The sequence below is a fragment of the Mustela nigripes genome, chromosome 2 (assembly GCF_022355385.1).
Source record: "Mustela nigripes isolate SB6536 chromosome 2, MUSNIG.SB6536, whole genome shotgun sequence".
NCBI lineage: Eukaryota > Metazoa > Chordata > Mammalia > Carnivora > Mustelidae > Mustela > Mustela nigripes.
Window position 1 is genome coordinate 207,459,211 of NC_081558.1, and position 21,407 is coordinate 207,480,617.

Here is a 21,407-nt window from a genome sequence, read left to right on the forward strand (position 1 = left end):
ACTGCTTTGATCCATTATCCACACAACAGCCAGAGTAATCTTGATAACGGCAATTTGTAAATGTCCTTTCCATGACCAATATTAAATTTTCAAGAAAGGTACACAAGCAATTCAATACAGACAGCCTTAGCATTATTTATAACAGTCAAATTATGGAAGCAGTCAACTGTCCATAGATTGATGAGTAGACAAAGAAGATCTGGTTGTGTATCCACACCCCACCCCCAGAATATTATTCAGCCATCATTAAGAATGAAATCTTGCCATCTGCAACATGGATAGAGCTACAGAGTATAATACTAAATTCTACCTTGAATTTCTCCTTTCAGGATTCACCACACCTGGGATAAGTCAGCTAGAGAAAGACAAATACGATTTTTCTCATGTGGAATTCAGGAAAACAAACAAGCAAAGGAAAAAAAAAAGAAGAGAGAGAGAGACAAACAGAGAAACAGACTTAACTATAGCGAACAAACTGATGGTCCCCAGAGGCAAGGCTGGGGAGAGCGGGCTGATGAGTCAATCAGGTGATGGGGATTAAGGAGTGCATACATCATGATGAGCACTGAGCAATGCATAGAATGGCTGAACCACTATACTGTACACCTGAAACTAATACAACGCTGTACGTCAACTATACTGGAATTAAAACAAAAATTTTAAAAATTAAAAAAAAGATGGCCTTTTCAATAAACAGTTCTGGAACAAATGAAGTTTAATCCAGGCCCCATACCTTAGGTAGAAATTAACTCAAAATGGATCATGGACCTGAAACCATGAACTATCTACATGAAAGGATAGGAGAAAAACTCTGGTCTTGTGTTAGGCAAAGATTTCTTAGGTATGACACCCAAAGCACAACCCATGACAGGAAGAAGTGATAAACTGGACATCATCAACATGAAGAACTTCTACACTATGGGAATGAAGACAAGCCACACAGGAGAAAAGCAAAACTCTACAATTCCTACACCTGATATGAAGAATTTGTATCCAGAATACAGAACTCAAAGCTCAGTAAGACGATTTTTAAAAATGCAAGATTTGGGCACCTGGGTGGCTCAGTCAGTTAAGCATCTGCCTTCAGCTAAAGTCATGATGGCTGGCTCCCTGATCAGCAGGGACAGGGAGTCTGTTTCTTCCTCTCTCTCTGCCCCACCCCCTGCTCTGCCTCTCAAATAAAGAAATCTTTAAAAAAAAAAAAAAATGCAAAAGATTTAAACAGATACTTTACTAGAGAACATATACATATAGCAAATAAACACATTGAAAACATGTTCAACATTGTCAGTCATTTAAAGAAACACAAATTAAGACATTATAACAAGACCACTACACACCTAGTAGAATGACGCCAAAAAAAAAAGACAACGAAAGAAACATCAATCCAAAACTGACAATACCAAGTGTGGTACGTGGTGAAAATGAGGTATAATTAGATAGCATTAATATATTGTTGATATGAAAACCAGCTTTGCGCCAGTATTTATCCAACTGAAATGTCAGCTCACATACCCAGAAAAAGCCACTATGCAAATGCAACAGCAGCTTTAATTCATAATCACTCCAAACTGGAAAAAATCCAATATTCCTCAATTGGGGAAAGGATTAAAAAAAAATATAGCATCTTGTGGCATCATCTACCTTACAAAGGAACACTACTTAGCAGTAAAAGAGCTTAACCACCAGTAACAGATGACAACACTGATGAATTTCAAAAAATTATGTTAAGTGAATGAAGCCAGACTAAATAATTCCATTCATAAGGCACCTTTACAAAGAAAACCACAGGACAAGAAAAAGGGGTGGCCATGGTGCAGCAGTGGGCTTGACTACAAAGGGATATGGGGAATTTGGGAGACAGAAGAAGTGTTATGCATCTTGATCTGGACAGTGAACACAGGTCTGTATGTAAATTACAGCTCCTATACCATCTGGGAAGTTCCTCTCCCCACCCAAGTCTGGCCATCTTGGACTTTTCTCAGTTTGTCTAGCGTATGCTGCTCTTCCTTACCTCAGGGACAGCCTACTCACTCTTCTGGTCTAATAATCAAATAGCACCTCCTCGGGGCAGTCAGGGATCTTCTGTGACTCACCAGTCACGGTCTCTGTGCCCTTATTCTATGCTTCGATTCTACCTTGAATTTCTCCTTTCAGGATTCACCACACCTGGGATAATACTGGTTTGCTGCCTACTATGCTGGATTATAAACTCCACGAAGGTTCTACCTCTGTCATATTCAACGCTATATTCCCCAACCTAGAAAAGTAACTGGTATTCTACTCGCTGAATAAAGAACTGTGGCTTAGCAAGGCATTTTGCTGGCTAGTTTGGACCTTGCTTTGGAATTCAATTATATTTTCTTGTGTGGAAACATCACACCTGAATAAACTTTTGGAATAAAATTAGTTTGTAAAGTGGAATTTGTATACATACGTCAATCTAAGCCTATAGATTTTCTTAAAGAGCAAAATGCCTTCCAAAATATCTGAGTCAAACAAAATCTGAAGTCTTTTAGATAGCCTAGAGACACATACCTTAACTGAAGACCAAAACTGTCGTTGAAAAAACAAGTAAGGCCCAGAATTTTTATTTTCCAAGACACTAAGAAAAAAAGAGAAACATGAGCAAATATTTTATATGTTAAGTGCCATCTGATTCCTGGAAAAGATTTCTACAAGTAAAATAGCTGAATAAAAGAAATTAAGTAATTTTTCAAATTTTCAAATAATTATATTCCAGAAGACAGGTTTTAAAAGAAAATGGAAATTTACTAAGAGACACAAAAGGAGAACAAAGAGCGTTACTTGCTTTAGTCTGCTTAACAGAATAATTTTTCCACTGAGCTAGTCTCTTTGGGTTACAGGTTTACGCTAAATAGGTATGGTTTGTATTTTGAGCTACCTTTAGTTTTTCTAGAACTTAAGAAGCCTTCTCTGGAAGATAATGGAAAATATTATCATCTTTAACATTCTGAGAGTTACTTACTTTTTGGGATATAAGGGCATGAAAACATCGTCATCTAAAGTTCTCCTCATTCTTAGTAAGAGGGCTTTTAGGTACACCTAAAGAATTAAAAACAGAGCACACTTATATAAGAGTTATGATAAAACTTAAATTTTAATCTAAATCAGTATTCAATTGCAAGTCAACAGTCTTCTACTTTCTTTACCTTCCTTACTTGAAGGCATTAAGGTCTTGAATACTCACTACTCCCAGTTCAGCACTCAACTACCGGGCACTGAAGCCACTTAGAAATCTATGAACCCTTCAGCTACTAAATATATATCACTAAGATTTAAAATCAAACACATAATATTTTTCTCAAAAGGAAAATGTGAAATGAAAATGATAATGGACAGCACCTTTTCCAGGGTGCCTGGATGGCTTAGTCAGTTAAGAGCCTGCCTTTGGCTCAGGTCATGATCTCTCTCTAGGCCCTGGGACCGAGTCCTACATTGGGCCCCTTGCTCAGTGGAGAGGCTGCTTTTCCCTCTCCCTCTACAGCCCTCACTCAAGCCTTCTCTGTCTCTTTCTCTCAAATAAATAAATGAAATCTTTAAAAAAAAAAGGAAAAAAAAAAGAGCACCCTTTCTGTGTTTAAATTCTTACTTAAGAATGCACAGAGTGATAGCAAAAATCTGATGTTTGAAAACTAATTGTTTGTTTTTAAGGATTTATTTATTTGACAGAGATCACAAGTAAGCAGAGAGGCAGGCACAGAGAAAGGAGGACGTAGTCTCCCTCCTGAGCACAGCCTGATGTGGGGCTCGATCCCAGGACCCTAAGATCTAAAGCTGAAGGCAGAGGCTTTAACCCACAGAGCCACCCAGGTGCCCCAGAAAACTAGTTGTTTTATATACTGTTCAAATATTTTAACAGTTAAATCATCAACGGTTACCCATTCTAGTAGTTTTACATTTTTCTTTTTCCAAAAAAAAACCCCAAAACAGTTCTTAAAGGGATTTCTGATTAGTTGGAAGTGGGGAAGTGAGAAAGATGAGGGGCTACCTGGAATAATGACATCCCCTTGCCAGAGAGAGTTGAAAATTAAAAACGATCATCTCAAATCTCATATATTTTGGGCTATAAAGGACCAGAGGGCCTGAGGGAATCAGATTTTCTGGCAAGCCTTAGAACATAACCACTCATTCCGTCAACTCTTGCTCATTTTTTAATTTTTAAAAAGACTTTATTTATTTGCAAGAAAGAGAGAGTGTACGCGTGCGCAAGAGCAGTGGGGAGAGGCAGAGGGAGAGGGAGAAGCAGACTCCCTGCCAAGCAGGGAGCTGGATGCAGGGCTTGATCCCAGGACCCTGAGATCATGACCTGAGCTGAAGGCAGCCGCTTAACTAGCTGAGTCACCCAGATGCCCCAACTCTTGCTCATTTTTGAAAGAAGAGGGAAGGAAAAAAACCTTTCACAGATAATAAACCATTAAATTACCTGTGTATTTTTGTTTTCTGCATTCACTACTGAAGGATATCCATTTATTAATTTTAGTGTAATTCCAACCATTCTTGAAGTCTGTGTTGTAGAAAAAGGGTCCCACATATTTTCAGCTATTACTATGAAGAGAAAAGTAGGATGTGTTGAGACACAGAAGTAAATTGCAGCAGACTTAGACCGGCTGTCAAGCAGTCCTCAATTTACAAATGCCAATCCTGATTTACTTTCTCTCTCTCTAGATATAAGGTCCACTCTTCTTTGTCCTCTTAACTGTGGAAACGTTGAAGATTAGGCAAATGTGGGGAGAACATAGATTCATTCTATTCTCTGCTGCTGGGTGATTTATTAAAATTGGCAGGGAAGAAAGGATTTCTATATCCTAGAATATGCCTCAGCATCCAGAATTCCTAATTAAACTTGAAACTCATTTTTAATATTTCGAATAGGTTCCCATACCAATGATTCCTAATCTTTTTTGAGAAATTGATGGAAGTAACGAAATTTCTCCCCAGGAAAACACATATTCCCCCTGCCAAAACTGTGTTCGGTTTTGCTTTAGGTAGTACTTAAGAGTTTCTAAAATTCATCTATGGATCAATTACTGCCTCCAACTCTAGGCCCACCCCGAGTGGTCTCCAGTCCTAGGTTAAGAGATGTCCACCCTTTAGCCATCTCTGAACCCAGTGGTTATTTTATCATTTATAATATAACTTCCATGAGGGAATATGCTCTCGTTAAAAACAGATTTGGAAAACTCATGTGTTTAAATGTTCAAATTCAGAAATCTCTACCTGTTAGTTTCGGAAGAATCACCTTTTCCACAATGGTGGGCAGCAGCGCAACATCTACATCATCTTTCTCTTGCTCTCGTTCTTCACAGCCATAAAACAGCAAAGATTCAAACCATAGCATATTCTCAAAGTCACGACATTTTGCCTAGAAAAAAAGAGTATTAAAAGAGAAACATTTAAAATGCTTGCGATTTCTGCTTCTAGCCCTGGTTAAGAGGAACTCAGGAACAGGATTTAACCTTCAGTCGTAAACAACTAAAGACAAACTACATGAAACATCCATTTTCAGACACTGGATACACACAGTACAGGACTATGACCACCCCCTCCAACCCCCACAGAGAGAGCATCAAATGAGGTGAACCCCTGGAGGGAGGCCGGAGCAGGGGGCGGGGTCACAGGCAGAGCAGTCTCGCTTAGTTGTGGAGACAAGCACTGGAGTTCAGGGAGGCCAAGACAGTTGGAAGCTGTGGGGCAGAAGAGAAAAAGAACTCCAAACACACAGGCACAGGGTGAAACTCCACAAGGTCTGGCAAAGAACAACTGCCAGCTGGGGGCCAAATGGTTGTTTTTTCAGTTGTTTCCAGGGCTCCAACCTCAGCCCTCTTCTCCTTACAGTCTACACAATCAACACAGCTAATCTCACTCATGCCCATGGCTCCGTCCACCTGCAGGTAACCTCCAAAACTCTCTCTTAAACATGATCACTACACATATATATAGGACCCTTATATACCAGGCCACCAGGTCCTCTTGATTCCACCTCCTAAGTTTGTCAATTTGACTCTCCCAATTTCCATTACCCCCGACTCAGTTCAGGTCCTCATTTCACATCTGCCTCACCCAGCTTTCCAAAGAGGTTCCAAGATTTTCTAGGATCAAAGGACCAAGGTCTGACTATTCATTCACGTTCATATCTCAGTGTCACTACATGTCAATTTAGTTAACTGAGAGAAGCACTGTGTGGAACTTGAAAGTCACAAAGGGCTCTCTTGAGAAGGAAGGGAGCGTAAAGATCATGACATTATACAATTTGTATTACAGCCCTGTGCCCAACCTCCCCTCTAGCTTTGAGGTTAAAATTACCCAGGTACCATGTTATGTTGCTTTGTACTAGTGACACAAGCCACTCACTTCAAGAGGAGTCCAAGTGAGAAGCTGCAGCCGTATAAGGGGGTTGAATAGCTTTGGCAAACAAAGACCGATGTAAGCATCCTTGTAGGACAGATAGTATTTTGAACGCCATGCCTCAAACTGGGACTTAATACAGTCGATTGAATAGAAACTTTCAAGGACATCTTCAAAAACCTTGCTGGACTCCTTTGAAATGCGATCTAAAGACAAAAATAAAAACAACAAAAATCCCACAGAGAACCGTTACTTAGCATGTAGAAGAAAAAACACAATTCAGTATTTTCAGCCTAACTTCAGTACCAGGTAAACTCATTAACAGAGAAATCATTACTAATCACAACTTAACAGAAAGCATAAACAGAAGTAAGTTTAGGTTTCAAATGTCTATTATGAAAACCAGACTACAGGCAGTGCTCATGTGCATGGCTCTAACATGTACCATTTCCGGGCCCCAGAGTTTAGTTAAATCCCACTTGTCCCCCAACTAGTCAGTTCAGTTTTCAGGTACTGCGGAATATTAACCAAGAGTAATTACATGACGTAACTGCTCTTCAGTCCACAAATCCCTGTATAAATATCAGATGTGCATCATGATCACTGATCAAGTCTAATCAAGTCTTCAGACCTAAACAGCAGCTTACATAGAAATATAGTGAATGGAAAAATTAATACTATGAGGAAACAGAAAAATCTAGAATTTAGAATGTAGGAAGTTCAGTAAGATAAGTGGCCTGGTCTCTTCAAAAACTTAATGTCTTAAACAAACAATGGGGGTGCGTATATGTGTAAGGTACTCATGGACATTCATTAATTCTAGGGGGAAAATGCAACCACCAAAAGTGGGGCAAGAACTCTTGTATGGATCCTGGTTTGGAAAATACAGAATAATCCACAAATACAGTCCCAAGAGTTTTGTTTTGGGGGAACTGCTACTAAACAGACACAATATAAAGAACTTTTAGTTAAATATGCTCAAGTGTTTAAAGTATCATGGTGTCTACAGGCTACTTTCAAATGGTTCAACAATATACACATGCGCACGTGCACGCATGCACACACACACACATCCTTCAAAAAGTTAAGGCAAACTTGGTTAAATGATGGTAAGAACTGTTGAATCTGGGTGACAAGTACATGGGTGATCCCTGTGCTATTCTTTCTAATTTCTGTTTAAAAAGATTCAGTATAAAAAATGGAAGAAAAATACACTTCTTCAACTAAGTTCCAAATGGCTTGCAGCCAACAGAATTCCAAATAATCACAACCAGTGGTGGGAAATGAAGAACTTCTGAAGACTCTTCCAGAAATGCCTGGCACACAACAGTATTTACTACTCATCTTGGTTGAAATTATTCAGAACTCCCCAAACCAGGAGTTTATTTCAGGGTTGAGTGTCCCCTGTCCCAGCTCTACATTCCTAGGACAGGATGCGTTAGGGCTATTCTTGTGATCGGACACACTTTTTTTTTTCTTGTCACTTAAAATTCTATGGTTCTGAAGAGTAATATCACTTATTACACAAGTACTAAATAGTTTCCATAGTGTAGTGGTTATCACGTTCGCCTGACATGAGCACTAAATAAAGCCCGTGACCAGGTGTCATCACTACTTTTGAGACCTCATCATCATTATATTCAGTTAATGAAAATGGGTGCAAGTTTTTCCCATTAAGAAGAAAGTGACTGATTCCAATTCAGGGGCCACAAAATTTCACACCATCTTACAGTAAAAAGCACACCCAAGTAGAAACCAAAGTGGCAATGAATCTCACTTCCAAATAAATGTCTGACCTTTTTCCAGATTGAAATTTGTAATATCTGTAGAAGTTTCTTCATCATCACTGGAAAGGCCTTCAAGGTGATCTGCCATCTTACCGGTTTGCTCTCTGGCTTGTCTCCGACGAGTCCTAAATAACAAACATCATGTTCCCAAACCAGATAAAAAATTCCTCCCTTTGCAAACAGAGCAACAGCAAGCATTTTTAAAATTACCTTCTGGCCTCCCGTTCTGCAATCCTACGTTTTGCATGCTCTTGATACAGTGCCCGATCTCGCCCAAAGGAATCAAGATTTGGTGCCATCAGAGCTTTATCTGTAAAACAACGATGGTTAAAATTAAAAGCCTTCCTTCAACAATCTTGAGGAAAGAGTTTGCACAGAATAAGCCATAATGATAGACTGTTTGCTAATCTCAACGACAGGATTCTGTGGTAACTGGTAAACCAGATAGTTTTATAGTTTAGAGCAAAACTCAGTATTATGCTGTGTACCCATGAAAAGGAGTAGAAAAATAAATGGAGAGTTCAATAACCCTACACAAAAACAACTGGGCTTAATCACTTATTTTTATATCTACTTGTAACAGAACTAACTGGTTGACACTATCATGATGACCAAATAAATTAAAAATCAAAATTACCTGTGCAAAGGGAAAATAACAGATTACTTTTAAAGGAAGAAGTTAAGCATCCATATATTGAACGATACGACAGAAAAGAAACATGGGTAGGAAGGATGAGAAAACAGCTTTGTTTCAGGAGTTTACTAATTTTTCCTGTTTATTCTGATTTTGCTGTGTAGAAACTTATTCTTATTACTATTTGTAGAATAAAGGGCAGAATCAACATATAGAATGAAAACTGGATCTAAGAGAACCAACCTATGCTTTCTCAAACAAATTCTTTCAAAGCACAATTCCCTTCTTTTTTTGCTTATTTCCTCTCTCTCTCTTTTTTTAACTTTCTGGGACAATTTTCTAGCCTTAGCTTCCAACCTTCCTATTTAAATTTGTATTTCCGTTACTATCTTTTTAATTCCTAAGAGATGGCTCTTATTCTGAGAATACTTCCTTTCTATAGCATCCTCTACTTCGCACATGTAGGCACCTCCTATTACCTTCCGAAGGATAGCAAATCTTTTTTATATTTTCTTTTGCTGCCTGCATTGTCTTTGTTTCCTCAGTCCCTTTGGTTCTACTGTGTGTGCTGCTCTTTCTATGATCAGTGACCACCTCATATAAAAGAATGAAACTGGGAGTGCTGTGGACAAAGGGGGAAGGTAACTAAAAGGTCTCTCCATCCGGTCCCTGAGACAGAGTCTTACACTGGGGGCTCCCAGATGTTAGCGTCTCAGGGTCTTTTCTCTGGACCCATTCTCTTTCTCCAGAGAATAGTCCCCTAATCTCTTGTTTAGGGTAGGAGAAGGAGTGGGGGCAATACCTGTAATACTTCTCTCATTTCTACATTTTATGAAGACAGTCTGTAAGACAGGGGCTATAACAGATGCAAACAACCCAAGGGACATGATGCAGGGAAAATCATACATAAAATAAATGGCACCAATTTAAGGCTTTTGATTCTTCTTCCCCAATATCAGAGATGTGCCGCCAATAGCAGCAAGAGGAAAAAACAAACCCCCAATTAGCACTCTATTTCAGTGCACCCGAACTGTCAGAGACCCAACTATTTTTAAAAGCTGACTTTCTGAATTGTTCGTTCATACTTCAAAATCACTCTGACATCAGGAAGGACATTCCAGACTTCAGCAATTATAAAGCAAGATGAGCATGATAAACAAGAAAGATGCCCCTGTTGTACCTCAAAAGAGTTCACACACCACAGGTCAATCAGTTCGAGTCCCAAACTATAGAAACGATTCCTGTCTCTTTATGGGGTATCCTTCATTCAAGAGATATTTTAAAGAATGTTCACTGCTATAATAAATACTTAAAACGTCTCAATGTTTGTAAGATTCTATAGTATATTATGGAGCTAGGAGAGTAGATGACTCGGGGGATAGCCTCCTTCACCTCTCTAAGAACTACATGCAGTAATTGTGGGAAGTTCACAAATCTCAACAGATGAAATGCAGGGTTTTTGGTTTCTTTAAAAAAAGATCAGAAATGGAAGTGATTAATTTCAGTGTCCTATTTAATTTTCCTCCAACATTTAACAATGAATATTCCCCTCCAAGGCAGTATTTTTCTCTTTCTCATTACTTTTCAATTTCTTTCCAACTCTCAGTCTAATTAACATACATCATTCAACCTTTACTTCCAATATCATGTAAATAAATAGCTTCAAATTATAAAGAACAGATAACAGGCAGGAAAAGGTATTTGATGAGATGCACAGCTCATACAAACCGTTTAATTTAAAAAGGAATTAATTTCCTTTCATAGGTTACCTGTAATCTGCCTCAGAAATCTGGTTCTGCCAGGATCTAAACTGATCTGGAAGACCTGCGTTAGTCATCTAGATGCCCAATACGGCAGTAAACCAATTTAAGTTTGTGTGGCAAAAGAAAAAGGACAAAGCCATTCATGTGTCTCAGGTCTGAGTCTCACTCAGCTCCGAGGGCCATATTATCACCTCTTTACAATGGTCCAAAACCCATCCTGCACACAGGATGCCTTCTCAAAGATCCAACATCTAATTTAGGGGACACCCTATGTGACAAAGCAAGGTTTTCAAAAAGAGTAACACTAGGGCCCTTCTTTAACAAGAAGATACTGGTCACCATCCAAGACCTAGCAAAAATCTCTGGGGACAGGACCAAGAAACCTGCATTTTAAATTAATATTACAGGTAATGCTTATGTACACCTCATTTAGAACTGCTGACACAGGGAACAAAGAGATGACAAAAGAAGCCACATGAAATCCAGGCTGGGAAAATCCCTAGCAGAGCACCCAAGAATATGGAGCACAATGGAAAAATGGAATTAAAAGGTTTAAAACTTGTGGTTAAAGAATCTCAGCTAAACTATTTAATGAGAGATTCCCAATTTTGGTTTTCCATAGCACATCTCTTAATGGAAGGAATATAAACCAAATTTCTGAATTTTTACATTAAAATTTTAAGAACTGGAGACAACAGACTTATTAAAAAACAAACAAACCCAGTATAAAAGGCAAACTAAAGAATATTAAAAAAAAAAAAATTTGCTTTTCTCCAAGACGTAAAGCTCAAAATCCCCTAATCTTGGAGCTGTATCATTTGTTATGTCATTAAAACCCCCTCTCAGTATTTTCCTTGTCCCCAAACTCAGAATCTTTGACTGTGATCAACAATAGCATTCGTATCAGTGCTATGAACAGGATGAAAATGGTGGTGGTGGGGATCAAATGGGGTCAAGTGATAGTGGTTTTAAGATATAATAGTGTTCTTATCTTCTCTATACTCTGAAGAGTGAAAAAATATGTCCACAGAAGAATAAGATTGATAGAATATCAGTGCACGTTTTTGAACTCCTTTGCAACACTCTATTTTCTTAAACACAATCCAAGGACATGCTGTTGTAACTTTTAGAACTACCTGACACAAGAGCAAGGAAATGTGTTTCTTTAAAGAAAAAAAAAAAAAAAAAAAAAGCTAAGCTCTCTAATTTTCAATTAGGCTGCACTAAGTAAACAAGGTTGTTTAATGAATAATAAAAACCTTCAAGATGGACTGACTTGAATGGCTTGAAAACTCCGAAGATTCATCTTTAATATCATCTTGTCGTCTTTGGACAAGGCGGGAAGCTCGCTGTTTGTACAGCTGATGTATTGCTGATTCAAGTTCATTAATCAGTGGCACCTGTAAAAATACAACACACTCCGTAACACCAAACTCCTCAGTTGCTTACTTAGTTGAGGGTTCCACACTATTTCCGGATTTCTGAAAAAGTACTCTCTATGGACAGAACAATCATGAACTCCCAATGGGACACAAACTGCAATTCAGTTCTACGATGTTTGGGAAACATCTCTTCTTTTAATCCATTTATACAGTTATAATGTCCAGTGCCTAGTTATTGGAGTAAAAGTTTGGTTAGGAAACTTAATACTTCAGTATTAGTAAAGAGAGCAAGTAAAGAAATGTCAAAAACTGTAGTGCTTTTCTTTCAGAATAAAGTACTTGCAAGTTTTTTAAAGTCCATTTTTAGTTTTCCAGCAGCATGATCTACCTCAGAATTTTTGTAGCTTAAAATAAACCATTATTGCTGTGCAGTACCAAAAAAAAAGGCAAGGGCTCCATGAGCAGGTAAGAATGGGAGTCTGATAACTGCCCAATTCTGGACACTTAAACTGCTCTGCCACATGTACGTGCCAAGTACCTTAACAGTAATGTAGGAATGTCACACTACACTGTAGCTTTACTACACATTCTTAAAGTTGAACTGCATTCACTTACAGCAGTGAGGCAACATTTCCAGCTTTCACTAACCTAGTATCAATATCTCAAACTCAGAAAGCTAGTAAATATTTAAATTTTTCTATATTTTGTAATGAAATAATAAAATTCATCACATGAGTTATCAGTTTACAAAGTCAATGAATTTTTCCAGGCTAATACCCACAGCTAAGCATTCACTCGGTTCATACAGAGTACAAAAGCTTAGAGAAGGAAACCTCACTTAAAAAGAAAAAAAAAAAAAACAGAAAACTTTATCAATATCTTATCTTATAAACCAAATGCTATGAAACTTTCACAAAACACTAACAACCACTACACATACCTGAGGAAACCAGAAATTCTAGTTTCCTGATGGTTAGTGCAAATGGAAAACACATTATTTAGAGTTTGGGAACACTGGCACCAAGTGTTATAGCAGCTTCCTGAACTGAACAGACTGCAAATGGAAAATAAAAAAAGGTAGGTGGAATTCAAAGATGTCTGTAATAAAAGCAACTTTATACACTTGCATGATTCTGTTGAAAAAGTAGCAAATGTTCACAGAAAGATCAAACTGATGGAGTTATTTTAATCTCTAATATGCCACACCATGGGCAACAATGTCCCCAAATCTGCACTGATTATCTTAGACAGCTGGGCCCACAGGCTCGATCTTTAAAATTTACAATGAGTAAATTTTTTTTTTTTTTAAGTATTTAGTGCTGTATTACTGGACTTACACTTCTCCACCCCCTTATTTTTTCCACACCAAACAGGATGAAAAGTAAATGTACCTATATATCTAAGGTGCATTCTTTCAGTCCTGGAGATTATTAACATTCCTCTACTGTGAGAGCTACACACCTAAGGTTGCATCAGACAGAGTTATTCAATTTACAGTTAAAAATTCTGATAATGTAAATTTTCTGTTTCGGTAACTGGAATGCCTTTCAACAAAGCTGAGAAAATTCTGAGAATAAAAACCTTCAAACACATTTTTCAGCTCTCTCTCATGTTTTTTAACATTATTGATTTTGTCTCAAGAGTATGCACCATGACAATTTCTTTACCCTCTCCAAACTCAAAACTGTTCTTGACTAATTTTATTTCAAGACCAAATTTAAGGTGACGAACACAAGAAGGAAGATGCATTACAGGGAAACAAAACAATGGAAAGTTAAAATGATCTTTAAATAATTAAAAAATCTCAATTCAAAACTACTTAAACTTTCATAACAAAAGAGAAAAAAAAACAAAAAAATTATCTTCCTATGGCCTTAACAAATTTTTATAGTATAAAATGAATATTCACATGTATCTAATTATTCTTAAATATTTCCAAGGCGACAATATATATGACAATATCAACTTAGAAGCAGTCTCTTAATAAAACTCAATGCATATGAAAATGTCAAAATGAAATAAAATACTCATCCTTAAAAGAAAGGATTATCTACCCTGTAAGTGACTCTGAAACCACATTAGCACATCTGAAGTGATTTCTCTAGGAACGTGGTAACTGATCACGATCAATAAAGTATATACTACTTATTTCTAAAACAGCAATTAAAAAATTATATGAACTAGGCGTTCTAGTAGTCTCTTTAGTTCAAGAATGACATAATCTAGTTGATCACATTACCATCAATTTTTAAGAGTTAAGCTTACAGTTACAACTATTTAAGTTGACAAAGTTCTAAAGCAGAGGCTCATCTACTTCCAGGAAAAAACTCCACAGGGACAAACCTCACTTACAAAGTATGGTTTAAGACAAAGATCCTTTCTCCAGCCACAAAAAGTTATTAGACTCCCACCATTTCCGCTGGGCTCAAAAGGACTTTATTAATAGGAAGGACACAACCACCAGCTCTGACACCTATGTCTACTTCCCACCTTGACTCTAGCCCCCTGCAGAGTCAAAGCTAGGTTTCTTTCCCACCTTTGCACTTGTCACCCTAAGCCAGTGATCTGCCACAAGGAATATCATTGCTCAGACTACAGTTGCTTGTCCAGAAATCAGGTGGTAAGACAAGAATGTGATAAATGCTACAGATAAGACCCAGTGAATGCTATCTCAGCCTACATCAGATCACAGACTGTCTAGAACCATCAAGACCCAGGAGGAAGACAGGCTTGCAGTGTTCTTTTGTGAGTCTTTGGCTTTAGGGTATTGAAGTAATAAGAAGAGATGACAAAATGCTCCTTCAAACATACTATGCTTACAGATTCTATGCTAACCCACACAGCCAAGAAAAAGGGGAAAATGTGCCTTCTAATTCTGAATCACTTGGAAGTTTAGAGATAGGATATTCAAGGATGTTAATTTTTCTTTAAGTTTACAAATGCTTAATAAACCAATGCACCAAATACATTTATCTTAAAAAAGAAAAATCAATTAAGAGGTCATTTGAGAAGAGGATCCTATGTACAGCTAATTTTAAAAATGCAAATAACCAGTATAGTAGAATGCAAAAAACTATTCCAAGTGACTAGCATACAAAGAAACAAAAAACAAACTTGGAAGAAATGAGGCCTTCAAAGAAATTATGACCAATGTTACAGTTCCTGAAATGGACAAAGCATAGGCTTATTTAGATTAAAAACTCTCAGCAGCAATGGTGACCAACTTTATTTAGAGTTAAAAGAAAAAAAAAACTAATAAAATTTTGCGACTTCATGCCTATTTGGAATAATCTGTAGAAACAGTTTAAAAAGAAGTTTAGACCTAAACCGTAAAAAAGAAAATTCCACCAGAGTCCCTTATATTCCAATTTTTCAGGGCAGGCCAAATCTACCAGTATATTAAGCACAACTTGCCAAAGTCTTATTTAAATACGCTTTCTCTTTTTTGTTTTCAGCAAAGGCACTGTTTTGCCACCCCCAAGATAGAGTGTCACTAATGAAGGAAATGAAGCATGGCTTTTCATCACTTCTAGAGCTGAGTTCAGTGTACACTTGTGAGAAATACAGAAAAGATCTAAACAAGGTCGTCTAGACCTCCCTTATTTTGCCTTAGTCAAAGAGATTAATATTTTTGCATTCTTACCTTTTCACTGAAACACTCAAGCAAGTCTTGGACATACCCTCGCATTTCTTGCAAAAATTTATACCGTTCACCAATACCCCCAGAAGACCCTTCTAATCTTTCAATAGCCCTGGTAGAGTCCACTCGGCTTTGCAGATGTTTCTCATGCTGCTGTCGATTTGTTTTGTGCAGTTCTTTCATGGAGTCCAACCTTAAGAACACAAAAGGATAAATATAACACATTTACATCCAAAAATCTATGCTGTCAGGACTCTTGCAATATTATAATAATGCACTTAGTTCCACTATTAGAATTTAAAAATACTTGGGAGTGCCATCTTTTCATCTGTACTGCTTTTTTGTCAAAAAGAAAAAGAAAAAGAAAAAGAAAAAGAAAGCAGTTTACAGACTTCATATAAAGTTATTTGGTGTGCTAACCAAAATCTGTTTTGCTTTTCCCCCCATATCTTGACTACACTTTTCAGAGTCCAAGAGGTACGAACTCAGAACTGTCTTCAACAAGATCATGGAGTGGCATTTTTTATAACTTTTCGAGGCTTCCACAGAAGTAATCCAAGAAGGTAGCAGAACAAAGTATGAAGTCATCTTCTGTTTAGCTTTTGAAGATGGGCCAGTGAATCTTCTTTGCCGATATTCTGCATCTGCTACCCCAGACTACATGTTGCCTGAGGGAACAGAAAGCTAGAGGACAGGTCTTTAAGAAGTTGATCTGCCCTACCTGTCTTTAAGCTGTTTCTTTACCAAATCAATAGTAACGGGAGTCATCTCATTACTGGGAGTTTTGAAAGGGACTGTATTATCTGTTTTTTGAGATTTGGCATCAGATGATCCATAGGCAGTATAACTATAAGGAATGCCATAGGAGGAACCATAAGGCATCGTCTGGTAAGTGTTCTGGTAGTACATATTCACTTCAGTGGGCTGACTTGATTGAACCTAGAAAAAGAAATGGGATACATGTGAATTGGGGTTAAAAAAAAAAACCAGCAAAAATTATACCATTTTCCAAATACTATGTTAATTAAAATAAATAGTTGCAGAGCTCTTCAGAATCAATTAAAGGTAGGGCCGGATGAACATCCTAACTCTAATGGGATGACCAGATTCATTTCTTTCTTTTTATAAATTTCTTTTCAGTGTAACAGAATTCATTGTTTACGCACTACACCAAGTGCTCCATGCAATATGTACCCTCCATAATACCCACCACCTGGCTCCCCCAACCTCCCACTCCCCACCGCTTCAAAACCCTGACTAGACTCATTTCTAATAATTTTCAGGAAAACATGATATCAAAGAAGTTTAGAGTTGAAAGGGACATAAAGAATAATCCAAGGCCACCATGTTATCAATGGAAAAGAACAAATGACTTGTTGTAAGAAGAGAATAAATAGATAGCAGATACTAGAGAATGCCATCTAAGTACCCTATTTTCTTAATGTAAGCCAAACATGCACAAAATTCTGTGTCAAAACACCGGTAACAAAAATAGTTTACATTTATGCAACATTTCCACTGTTCTACTTAATTCTATAAAGCAAATTGTTATAACTATTAAGGAATAGACTTTTCATCTACAGTTAAGTTTTTGTATCACAGAGAACTCCATCTTCCACAAAATAATTTCTAAAGTCAGAAATAATAAGCTCTACAGAAAAGAAAGATTTCATGTGAACAGTGGTTCTCAAGTTCAGTGTGCATCAGGATGACCTGGGAGTGGCGGCTGTGCCACCCCCCCCTTCTCATTCACTGATCTCAAGAGGGTGAGAATTTGCATTTCTAACAAACTCCCAGCTGCTGCTGCTGCTGCTAGTGGTTGAAAGGCCACTCTGAGAAACACTGATGTACAAAATCAGAAATCTTTCCATCATTCTTTTTTTTTTTTTTTTAAGACTTTATTTATTTATTTGACAGAGAGAGAAATCACAAGTAGCAGAGAGGCAGGCAGAGAGAGAGGGGGGAAGCAGGCTCCCCGCTGAGCAGAGAGCCTGACATAGGGCTGGATCCCAGGACTTTGAGATCATGACTGAGCCAAAGGCAGAGGCTTAATCCTCTAAGCCAAAAATTGGGGCCCCAATTTTTCCATCATTCTGGCTATAAAAAGCAAAAAGTAATACAGTTTCTTTTAAAAGCTTATTGGAATTTAACTTTATGTGATTTTCTTAATTACATTAGTTGAATGAATGTCAAAGATTCAGTTCAACAGTGCAATACGTTTTTAACTCAACAAAACAGGCAATAAAGGTTTTCCCTTTACTTTTTAATTTTTGAAGTGAAATCCTGCAGCTCTTACCTGAGGGATATTAATTCCTTTTCTTATTTGCTCCTGTTCCCATCGGCTGAGCTCTTCATCTTGTTCTCCAGTTACTAAGGCATCATCATCGCTCCCCTCGATGCCTGCAGTCATGGCAGTGAAGAAAATTAAATATCAGAAAAGCAGGGAGGGAAGAGTTGCTATCCTGACACTTCGCAAAGATTAAGCAAACCACTGGTATTCATTCAGTCTCCCTAAAACGTCAATCATGAGCTCCTCTCCTTTGATACTCCTGACTTTGTCTTAGCCAAGGGTATCCCTTGAAGCAAAAGGATAAGTATTACATAATCTTAAAACTTTAGGAGGGTCTCCTAATCTGTGAGCTTGACATCAAATCGACAAAGGGAAGAACAAAACCTGAAAACCTCTAAAGAATGTTAAGCTGATTACATAAATTTATGCATGTAAAGTGCCCCTAACACAACACTGCCTACTCAGGAAGTGCTCAATAAACATTCACTATCACAATCGTGCTTTGGCTTCAAAAAAATTCCAGTAAGACACTTGTACCCAAGCAAAAACAGTCCTCAAACATTAAATATAGTTAAGTCAATGTGGGTACTTTGTTTGACTCTATTTAATAGCAAATCAAATTCAACAGCAATGCAACAGGCTTATTATCTTATTAAATCAAGTTACCTATTTCCTCAGCGATTTTTTGTCTTTGTGACTTTTCCTTCACAGAAAAAACTATGCGGCGCTTCTCATCATCATCTTCATCATCGCTGGCATCATTCTCGTCTTCTCTAACAAGGCGGCCTTTACCAGGCTCATTGTCATGAGGAGTGAAATCTCCTAATTCTCGGGCCATTTGACGCTTCTTCCTTGCAGCATGTATAAAAGCTGCATCGGGAATTTCTCCTGCAAACATATGGCAAGGATTATGAAAGACGGAGATATCAAGGTGTAACATTTCTAGTTTCTTGAAAATATGAGGGGTAAAATAATCTCACCAAGAGAACCCTGTTGTAGGGATGGTCTAATGTTAGTTGCTGGTGCCCCCTTCCCAAACTGTGCCTATAGTCCAACTAATTTACTTTGAATTTAGCTTAAATGGAAACTAGAAGTTGCTATAAGAACACTAAAATATATATATATGTAATGGCAATACGTATGAGAAAGAAGGGAAGGGAAAATCCACCACAGCAACTTTAACTGACTTTTTTTCATTTTTCAGAAATAAAAGTAATCAAATCATATTACTGAACTAGAAAGCAAACAATAAAAACGGTGCCCACGAATACATCACTCTGTACTTAATTTTGCCTCATATTAAAGCACAGTATGTTTTTTCCATGCTGTTCGGCATAAATACAATTTTTAAAGGCCTAACAATATTCCTGGACAAGATAAAGCATAACCTACTACATAATCGAACTGACCTTTCACCTACAGTAAAAATTAATGCTTCGCTACTTGTCTAATGTTATTTTAATAGCTTTGGAACTTCCCATCATGTAAACGTATCTTTTTTTTTTTTTTTTTTTTTTTTAAAGATTTTATTTATTTATTTGACAGAGAGAAATCACAAGTAGATAGAGAGGCAGGCAGAGAGAGAGAGAGAGGGAAGCAGGCTCCCTGCCGAGCAGAGAGCCCGATGCGGGACTCGATCCCAGGACCCTGAGATCATGACCTGAGCCGAAGGCAGCGGCTTAACCCACTGAGCCACCCAGGCGCCCCATGTAAACGTATCTTAATTTGATACGCTGCTCCTCCCACGCTACACACTTTTATTGGGAAACTGGTCACCCGGTAAAGAGATTTGCGAACTATTTCTTAGAAGTAAAAGGAAGAGTGTGGGGGCATAACACTAATAGCAATTACTTTTGCTTTTAGTAGATTTCTAAAAGTTAAGTTTAAGTCTAAATCTGAAATACATTAAAAAAAGAAAAAATTTTAGTCCCATCTATCCATTTACTTTAAGCCCCACATTTGCTCTGATTAACAAAAGTGCCTGAGAATGAACCTAGAAAAACTGGGAAGTTTCTAGTTCTTTCACTTTATTTGCAAAAGGAAACACCTGGGCTTCCAACAGGAGCGTCATAGGAAATGCCACTTAGCTATCGCCTTCTTTCACCATCTTTCCACATGGCCCCTCCTTGGGGGCTTCCTTCATTTCTGAAAAGTATCTGCAAATACACACCTGGACGGAGAACATTCAAAGAAGATAAAGCGTTTGAAAAGGCTCCACCAGCTTTCGGCTTTTCTTCCTCCTTCTCACTTTCCATATCCATTTCATCTTCACCGTGTTCACTGATGATCAGCCCATCCTCTTGACTGGTGTCCTTAACATGTCCTGTTTTGTCCAAAGGTGGTTCACCTACATTTGTGAAAAAAGCTATTAAAATATATTTAAAATAGAATGTATAGATTAAGTAGGCACTACTTTATTTGTTTATAGGCTTAATTTGTCTCAGTTTAAACCATTTTAATTATTTATAAAAAAGTCAAACCACTAATGTATGAAACGGAAATATCCAATAATAGGCATTAATTGGGAAGTAAAAGTAATACAGGAGTCAAAGGGGTGCATTGGCGGTTCTGCTCAATTTCGGTTTGAGTTCATTTAATCAAAATTTTATTAAATTTATCAAAATTAACTGTTTCTTCCTCTGAACTCCCACTGGTAAATGTTCATACCTCTTTGAAGCACTATTTCACTTAGTATCAGCATTTCATTAAACTCTAAGCCCCTTTGAGGCAGCTTTCTATCAAGAACAGTGTTTATGGACCACATACACCTCTCTGTAATGAATACTTCAGGATTATCTTCATCATTCACAACCATTTGTCATCCACCACCTGAAGGGGTAAGACCCAAAAGCCATGTTTATACAATCTAACTCTGACCCCACTGTTGTGAGTGAATGTTCAAGCATGTTTTGTGACCAAAACAGAGACAACCTAATTCTCTTTCCGGGAACCTGGAACTGAGACAGCGAGGCAAGTCAGAGACCAGGTGGCACTAAAAACAACAACATGTAAACCCGGAAGGGGGCTGCAGGAGTGCCATATTCTACCATATGGACAGTGTGCTCCCTAATTCTGAGGCCTTTCACAAGACGAGTTGTAACACTGCTTTCCTGCCACTGCAGTCCAGGAGGCATCACTGTAACTGTACGGAGCTTTACATCCTTGTAACTAAATAATCCTACTGCACCATCAATTGCAGGCAAAAATCAAGAAAATCAAAGTGTTTTGCACCTCGGGCACTGCACCTTGCACACAACAGACACAAAGAATATAATGAAATAGTACAAGTTTATTCTAAATATGATATTCTTCTCGTTTCCCTAGTTATATTCCACTCCCAAAAAGCATTTCAAAGATTCTCTATTCTTTTCAAACCATATTCCATTCCCCTCAATAGTAATCGAAGGGATAATACCACTTCCCCACACACACACTTTACACTTTACTAAGATTTAGGTCATTATGCCTTAGGCTCCCCAGTTTCCTCATCTGCCATCCTAACTCATTAGCCAAAGCCTTCCTTCTGAAGTGCATTCTGATGC

At 37.8% G+C, this 21,407-nt stretch overlaps 1 protein-coding gene across 1 annotated transcript in view; it reads right to left on the reverse strand.

Moving 5' to 3' along the window:
• PAXBP1 (PAX3 and PAX7 binding protein 1) overlaps window positions 1-21,407 on the reverse strand; it is a 33,964-nt gene that overhangs the window by 7,187 nt on the left and 5,370 nt on the right. Inside the window, exons 3-15 of the mRNA XM_059392276.1 lie at window positions 20,036-20,212; window positions 18,532-18,753; window positions 17,872-17,975; window positions 16,297-16,514; window positions 15,579-15,768; window positions 11,830-11,953; window positions 8,367-8,466; window positions 8,166-8,281; window positions 6,376-6,575; window positions 5,242-5,386; window positions 4,448-4,569; window positions 2,990-3,066; window positions 2,539-2,605 (exon numbers count right to left, since the gene is read on the reverse strand). Of these exons, the coding sequence (XP_059248259.1) occupies window positions 2,539-2,605; window positions 2,990-3,066; window positions 4,448-4,569; window positions 5,242-5,386; window positions 6,376-6,575; window positions 8,166-8,281; window positions 8,367-8,466; window positions 11,830-11,953; window positions 15,579-15,768; window positions 16,297-16,514; window positions 17,872-17,975; window positions 18,532-18,753; window positions 20,036-20,212 (1,862 nt within the window). The remainder of the gene's footprint in view (window positions 1-2,538; window positions 2,606-2,989; window positions 3,067-4,447; window positions 4,570-5,241; window positions 5,387-6,375; window positions 6,576-8,165; window positions 8,282-8,366; window positions 8,467-11,829; window positions 11,954-15,578; window positions 15,769-16,296; window positions 16,515-17,871; window positions 17,976-18,531; window positions 18,754-20,035; window positions 20,213-21,407) is intronic.